Raw genomic sequence first — 8472 nt, forward strand, 5'->3', positions numbered from 1 at the left:
ACAAAAGAGCTATTAGCGCATAACCGCTGAAGCCTGTACATCCCTAGATTCAACACAAATCCGCATACAGCACGCATGGTGTTGTAATCACTTGGGATATAGGCATTGTGACACCATTCCAATATGTCCGCCGTTACACTGACCAACATCACGCTTGAGAATGTTGGTCGCCCCACCACATTTCACCACTTCAGCGAGGCAAAAACAGATGGAAACCCGACCTTATTTGACCTAATTACCTTATTAACGGGGATCCTACGCATATAACCGGAGGACAATAGCTCGCACATGCACACCACAGACTCTCTAACGTTACGGATTTACCAGTCTAAGATGGCCGCCCCGCGATCGGCTGAAACCACGTGACACGCCGATAGGCGGAGACGCGTGTCTCATTCCGATTCGCAGCTTCCGGTGTAAATAACCCTGTCCGCCAAGCTCCCATATCTACTCGAGCTCGGCGGAGAAGGGTAGGTCATGCAGCTAAGGCACAAGAGACTGGAGGTGAGTGTGGTAGCGGCAGAATAGGGGTTTAGGCTGGGAGTCCCTTGAGGCTGCAGATATAGCTCAGCCATTAACGCTCGCCTGGCGGTTGTTTGTTTATCCTTCACCCCAGTGTTGACCCATGGACACATCCTTGATGCCTTATCCCGCCGACCCCTCTGGTGGCTGGTAGTTCTTGACTGTTAGGTGAGTAGGGAATGCAAGGTTGTCAGAACTGTGGCTTTTTGTTGAATTTGAGTGTGTTTAATTGTTTAACTGTCCACTGAGTCACCTTATGTTTTAATGGGTGTCTCCCTATCTACTGTCTGATGCCTGCACATGGTATGAACCAGGGTATACACCGGAACCTGGATAGCTGCTGCATATTTTAACCTTTTAATTCTTTTTAAACCTTCTTTTACCACTTCACCACCTCACCTACTTAGTGCTTGTTCTGTGTGCCACACTTTAGACACTAGGCGTACATAACCACTATGGCATGCGTTGACTGTTACTTGAATCACAAGTACACCAATAGCATGAACAATTCACAGTTCTTCTCCATGGCGTGACGTATTTTTTGCATCTTGCAAACTGTTTTTAATCCTTGTTGGTTTATCTCTTTTCTATGTTTAGGCATAGGACAACCCCCACAGAGGTAATACACACAACAACCCACACATGACACCAGCATGTTGTAAATCACCTTTTTATAGGTCCTGATGAATCGCGGGTAACTATTACCCACTGCGAGAAACATGTCGACCGCCTGCACCACTAGCCCCACCTAGGTTCACCTGACCTTACTCGTTGACTCCTAGTGAGCTAGCACCCTGTTTTTATTTGCAGCCAGGGGACCCCCAGAATAAAGTTCATTCCGGTACCCTTAGCTTCATTTTAATATCCTTATTCACTATCACATACCACCCTGCCCACACACCCACACCTCACCATAAGGCTGTTGGAAAAAGATCTCCGCCAAAGAGCCCCTCTTTGAGGTGAGCCCGTCGGGGATTGCACCGCCTCCCCGACGAGGAGCAACCGCCGATGATGAAGCATGACACCCTTCTGGGTGTGTGAGGCAAATCCATCCAACAAAATGGATGCCCTAGGGTGTTACACTTACACCTTTGGTCACGCCAGATAACCTTTCCCTTAGTCACGCATAGGAACAGTCCAGCAACCCCTCCTTGTTGTAATGCTGTTCTGATTCGGCCATAGCCGATATGTGGAGTGAGGATGGTGACCCTATAGGCCAAGTGGGACCATCAGGAAAAAGCATGGCATTTGGTATGGTCGAGGCCATCGCTGAGAGGAAGAGTCCACTGTGGTAACTGGGGCAGGCCCAAGCCTCAACTTAGGATCTGCACCAGAAGCCGTGAATTCTAGCCGCTCCCACCTGTGGCAGCGATCCAAGGAAACTTACCAGCATCGGAGGAGCGTCAAGTACACCTGACCTTTGCCCACCCTGTTACGCGTGTGAGGAATGCAACGACACCCAACCGCAGTGACTGAAGGGCAATGGGTGCAGTACTCACCTGAGACAGCCACTGCAGATTTAACATCTGCAAGAGGGGGTGTTCAGAGACTCTGGTCGTGCAGGTCCTGTTGGTGCAGCTAAGGCTGATTAATGGGCCAGAGAACCTTGAGGGAACTTGCCTACCATATTGCGCATCGTTGCTGAAACACTTTTGACTTTAATTGGAGTTGGAGGGGACTCCTGAGACTTCGACTACAAGTGGAGCTTAAACTAAATGTTGCCAATAGTGAATAGGGAATAAGCACTATTGCTAGTTAGTGGAAAATTAGACTCAGGAACTACCTTTTTAAATGCTAAAGCCCTGAGTTCGGGGGACTGCATATATTGTTTGTGAATGTCGTCTTTTACTTTTTGTTGTTATATAAATGCTCCTTTTATCAAAAAATCAAGTATTTGACTTGACAATCATTTATTGCTGCTATAAAACCTATTTTGAGTTGTGAACCTGTGATCATCCCCTATGTCTACCTTCCAACCCCTCTCCCATGGACTGCTCATTTTGCGCTACCACTGAGAGTCAAGTGCTAGAGGGGTACTTGGAGCAGTTGCTCAGGAGCCATAGTAGGACATGAGGAGGAAAAGGTGGGACCCAGTAGCTCCTGCTTGCCCCTTGGCACTGTAAATGGGATTTTGATAATATTTGTATTGATTATGGCGATTTAAATGCAGCACTGACATGTATTGCTTTGAATTATCAATAATACACACACACTGGCATGCATTTTAAATGATTTAAATGTGTTGTATTCAATTCAGATTTTATTTGATCAAAAAGGCAACAAACAGAATCACTATATTAATTCAAAAATGTACAGAGGCTATTGTGTACGTAGGCATTCACCCACAGTTGAGAATTTGATTCATTTTCAAGGCCCTTTCATTGTGCATCCGTAGTTACTAATGCTGTGCAGAACTTTGATTGAAGCATTCACTCATCGCTAATCCATAATGTTCAATACGTTTTTATTGGTTGTTTCAGCAGTAACAAACAATGAGTAAATGCCAGTTTACTTTCATTTTATATTATTCACACTTCATACTTGTCATGATGTATATTCTATGCATTTCGCTTTACTTGCGGTACTTTACGCTGCCATGAATTACGGGGCCATTAATGAAGGAGGCAGCTGAAATGTGTTTTGCTTATATAAGTTGATGTTTCTCATGTGCTCTTCAAAGTCTTTTTCAGTTCCTTATCTATTCACATGTATCCGTATGTATGCTTCATATTTGTGTTTAGGACGAGTTTCCTGCCCCACACTCTTTGTTTTAATTTTTCCAGACATATATCTTAAAGACTACTCATTTTTCTTGCTCTCTATTTCCATGTGGTACTCTTCTGCTTAATGATATTTTTTATGGAGGTCTTAAATATTAGACTTTAACCTTGTTAGCTGGCCACACTAGCAATTTAGTTATCAAGACACACAGCAGTCTATATATAAAAGCATACTTTGTGAAGGTTCTATCATACTAATGTGCAGAATACATGCTTCCATCTAAATAATCGTTTCATTTATGAAGTGCACAGAGAGTTGCGTCGCCAAGATTATCTATAGTAACTGTACTGAATGATATCCTCCCTGGATTCAATATAAAAAAATCCCTGGATCTCTCTCAAAATTGATAAGAGTCCTACTGGGAAATCCTAGCTAAAGTAAACAAAAATGATGAGGATGAAACTTGTGCCTTGTAATGAATGGACTCGAAACATTGTTTTTAGGCCTATTCCACCAAAGTCTTTGTGCACCACTTTCCCATAAAAGTGCTCTTTAAATTGCACTCGCTTTTCATTCTTTCAACGATAAATCTTACTCTGTATCACCCCAAAAAGATTTTTAGGTTTTTTGCACTAATGAGTCCCCATCTTTTTCTGAATTTGGCACAGAGATGGCATCCACAGAATTCCCACATGATCTACAGTGCATCCAAAATCCCACTTATATGTTAACAAATACAATACCACAATGATGGGCATAAATCCTGATCTGTTTAGGGGTGGTAATGGGTCACTGGAAAATCACAAGAGTTACTTGATACTTTGCAGCATCTGTTACAACAGCAGGGCGGGGGCGAGCCAATTACATGCCCACTGCACCCGAAGGTGAAGTCGCCCAAGGATTATGTAAATTGTGTTGTATTAAACAGCAAGAGTATGGTTCAAAGGATCTCCGAAGGAAGGCAGAAATGTACTGTTCAGCGTACGAAAATGGAATTTCCAGATAGACATGAAAAGATGTTGACATACATATGGAATTGGTGTGTTTAAATCACATTTTACTTCCACGGAATCTCTGCAAAATTCTAATTCCACGGGCACTGTTTCGCAGGGAGAGACTGATCCCCGCCCTAGGGCATTGTACAATTCCCTGGTTCTATATGTTTAGACACACACTGCTTGTAGGAGTTCTCTGGAGGTGCCTTCGGATATTTAAGAATTAACCATAAACATATAGGGCCTTATTTTTGAGGGCCTTACACCACAGTTGCCTCACTTTTCTGTGACGCTGCGCCAGTGTTATCAATGCGCCATACTGCACCCTATTTAAAAAGTGATGCATATAGGCAGATGCGTCACTTTGTAAATGCCTGCACTATATTATTCCTATGCCAGGTGTAAAGTATGCAGGGTGGGCGTTTCTACGTAAAAAAAGACGCAAAGAATTCACTGCGCCACTTATACGACCTGACTGCATCAAATCCGTATGCCTGCCTCAAGCAGGAGTAAGGAGTGATGCAGGACCTTTCGCATGGGACTCGTCCCATGTGTAATGAAACATTGCTGGAGTTGCGTCAGGTTACTGACACACTCCAGCAATTCGTCATTACTGCGCCACCAGAAACATTAGAATTCCTGACGTATTGTGTCAATCCTTGCGACATTAAGAACCCTAGTGTAAATACGGGTTTATCCATTGTGTCACAAGGAGGGCGCAATGAAAAGTGTAGCATCGCTGTTTTTCACCAGCGATGCAACACTTTTCATGAATGAGGCCGCGCAATGGGTTTCCCAATATTTACAAGACCATGTAAGTCACCCTGCGTGACTTTTCAAGACCTTGTAAATATGTTTCCCTTTCATACATAACTGTGCGTGAAAGGGGCACTTCATGGATGTTGCTGTGGGTGTTCCCACGCAACATCCATAGAACTTGATGCATTCCCAGATTTTCAACATTTAGTAAGCCTGGATTCTGCAGCACACATAGGAAGAGGGTACTGCCCTTAATGATTGTTTATGTGCAGGAAGGTGTCTCTTCCTGCACAAAAACAATCATACCCTCAGTTCAGGCACCCTTGCAAAATGACGTAAGGGTGCCTGTGCTGGAGTATGGCTGCTGTTTCTGCGCCAGCACAGGGGAGAAGGACAGGAATGCACTGTATCTTATAGATTTGGCGCATTCCTGCCCTTTTGTTTTGATTTTATTTTGACACACAGCAGCGCAGCAGGAAGGTTTGCTGCGCTGCACTGCATCAAAATATTGTAAATGAGGCGCACAGAGCGTTCACAATCCTCCTAATGTTGTATTCAAAAGTAAAGGAACATTCTAATTAAGTGGAGCAGATTTCTATTAGTTTATTATGCTTCTGTGTCAAGCGGTTCTTTGAAACTGGGGTTCAAAGTCTATTTAATGACTTGCTCTTCATCAGCCTAGGAAGTGTTTTCAACATCTAAAGAGCTTGTTACAGTTTCAAATGTCTCTCTCTTTCCAGAGGACTGGCTGGTCTTCACACTCTCTTTGCCACTTCCGCCACATCCGAGCATTATCTTCAGTTTGGCCAGGAAATGGTCAGACAGGCTGAAGTAAATAAGCGGGTTGACACAGCAGTTGGTGTACGCCAAGAAGTATGTCATGTTTGTGGCGAGGAACACAGTGGGGCTGGGCCTGAAGTTCATGCTCTCTGAGAGGAAGACCAGGACCCAACAAGGGATCCACATGATGACGAAGGCCACCACTGTAGCCAGAATCATCATGGTGGCCTTCCTGTTGGCCCGAAGACTCGATGCTGAGGGTACAATGAGAGTCTTCCGACACCAGAGGACATAAATGATGTTCGAATAGCACAGGGTCATCAAAAGTGTTGCGGGGAAGAAGGCCACCCCACCAAGGAGCCTACTATACAGGGCAGTCTGCTCTTTTGTCATGAGCACCTGACAGGAAGCAACCCCTTTCAGCTCTACTGGGGTGGCATACATCCAGTACGGAATGGACACAACCAGACTTAACAGCCAAATTAGAACGCAGATGACAACCATGAGCGGTTGAGAGAGAGACTGGGAGTAGGTTGGGTGGATCACCGCGGTGTAACGCAGCAGCGAGACGGTCAACATACTGTAGAACCTCACAAAGATACACCAGAGGAACAAACCCTTGTGGGAGATGCACATCATTATGCCCATGCGCCAGTCCTCCCAGACGGTATTGATGAACATCACCGGCACACAGTAGAAAAGGAATCCGAGGTCTGCCAACACCACATTCAGGATCACAGGAGCGGTGGTCCGTGAGAGGAGCCCAGCGCCTGGTTTTCTTACGCCCTGGAGCAGTATGAGGAACATCAGGATGTTCCCAGGCATTCCTACTGTGAAGATGAGGGCGTAGATAGAAGCAAATGCATAATTGGCATGCACCACAAACTGTTCACTTAGCATTGGGCCAGGCATACTCCCCAAGCTGGAATTTGTGCTGTTCAGTGGATCTGCGATGTTCCTTTTGGATGGGGAAATTGTGAGTAACCTCTCCATGCAGTACTAGAAAACACAAAACAAAAGATGATTACTGGACCAAAGCATTGCTAGGAGCTTCACACAGTAATTATGTGGTGAGAAAATAATGTGATTCACTTCAGGACACCAAGGAAACCATGAGAGTCATTTAAAACGTGGAGGTGCAGGCGAAATGCCTTAAATCGGAGGGTCATGTAGAGGTGGAGAAACTTGACCAGTACTCACTGCTATTGAGTACCAGCACTTCTGAATAATCCCCTTCAAGTAGCAGAAGGGCACCATGTGGCTCAAGATAAGCATATTTGGCATTGCAGTACAGGTGCTGCTCTGCAGCTGACACACTATCACAGTGATGCTGTGCATACGGCGAGCATCAGTGTAACGCTATACTGAGCCTTGGCTAAAGAATGCTACAACCTGCCATTTTAAATCCTGAAAGGCTGCTGGGCTTTGAAGATGGCCCTCATCAAACTGATTGATGAGAAGGGCCCAATTAGGCCCTGCTCAGTCAATCACACTGTATTTGCGTGATTCACCCAGGCCTGCTTTGTCTTGTGAAACATGGACAAAGGCAACATGATATGTGCGCCTGTCTGTCAAGGCATAGTTGGGAAGGTGGTGATCACGGACAATCAATGCAGGTGCAGCTATAGGGGGTGCATCAGAACGAACATTAGAAGGAGGTCGGAATGTACCATTTTTTAAAATAAAAACACACCAAATGAATCGAATGCTGTATCTAAGTGTGCCAGTGGGATGTATGACGGAACCATCCATGATACTACTATGCATGCCGTTGCCATGCAGCCTTTATCATGCAAGGACTTTACCACGCATTGCCTTTACCATTCAAGTTTTTACCGCATAGATGCCTTTACCACTCATAACTTTACAACGAAAATGTAAATATACATCATCTAAGTGAAAACTCTAATTTTCTTTCTATCTATCTATCTGTCTATCTGTCTATCTGTCTATCTATCTATCTATCTATCTATCTATCTATCTATCTATCTATCTATCTATCTATCTAGATATATAATATGTGAGGTCATAAGCAGTGCATTGCAGGGGCGTAAGTTATAGTTAGCTGAGGTAACTATAACTGCTGATTTTGTATGAGTGAAATGTGAGCCTAAATATAATGTCCCAGTAACCTGTTTTTTCAGTGAATTTCTTAGGTTTTTTTTTAAATTCAATTTCTTAACTATAATGCCCCTGAACCTTGTTTTTTTGTGTGAATTTCTAAGGTTTTTAAAAAATAAGTTCCTGCCTGTAACCTTTGAAAATGAGTGTGTGAGTGTCTCAATGGGTGTGTGACTGTGTGTGTGTGTGTGTGTGTGTCTGAGTGGGTCAGGGACTACCTGCATAATTGTCTCACTGGGTGTGTGAATGGGTGCATCACTGTCTGAGTGAGTCTTTGACTGTTTGAGTAGATGTCTAAGTGGTAGCATGAGTTTCTGAGTGGGTCAGTGACTGGGAGCATAAGCTTTTGAGTGGATTTGACACGTGAGAAAGACCTATAACCTGCCAAGTAAAGCTACAGTGAGTGACCAAAGACAGTCTCTGTACTAATGGACATCACCCATGTTTAAATGACTATTTCTGTACATGGTTGAGAAGGTAGTCAGTACTTGCGTACATATCTCAGAGAGTATAGGAGTATACCTCTATCAGTGCCATAACATGTTTTAGTACATGTGCTGATATGTAACTGCCT

At 44.1% G+C, this 8472-nt stretch overlaps 1 protein-coding gene across 1 annotated transcript; it reads right to left on the reverse strand.

The window, feature by feature from the left end:
- Positions 1-5675: 5675 nt before the first annotated feature.
- Positions 5676-6770, reverse strand: LOC144752659 (galanin receptor type 2-like). The gene has a single exon (XM_078640529.1). It carries the CDS (start codon positions 6768-6770, stop codon positions 5676-5678), a length of 1095 nt encoding a protein of 364 aa, XP_078496655.1.
- Between the last annotated feature and the right edge of the window lie 1702 nt (positions 6771-8472).

The sequence above is a fragment of the Lissotriton helveticus genome, chromosome 5_1, assembly GCF_964261635.1.
Source record: "Lissotriton helveticus chromosome 5_1, aLisHel1.1, whole genome shotgun sequence".
Lineage (NCBI taxonomy): Eukaryota > Metazoa > Chordata > Amphibia > Caudata > Salamandridae > Lissotriton > Lissotriton helveticus.

Coding starts and splice junctions, on each gene's coding strand:
- LOC144752659 (XM_078640529.1), bottom strand. CDS start 6,770: ATGGAGAGGTTACTCACAATTTCCCCATCCAAAAGGAACATCGCAGAT.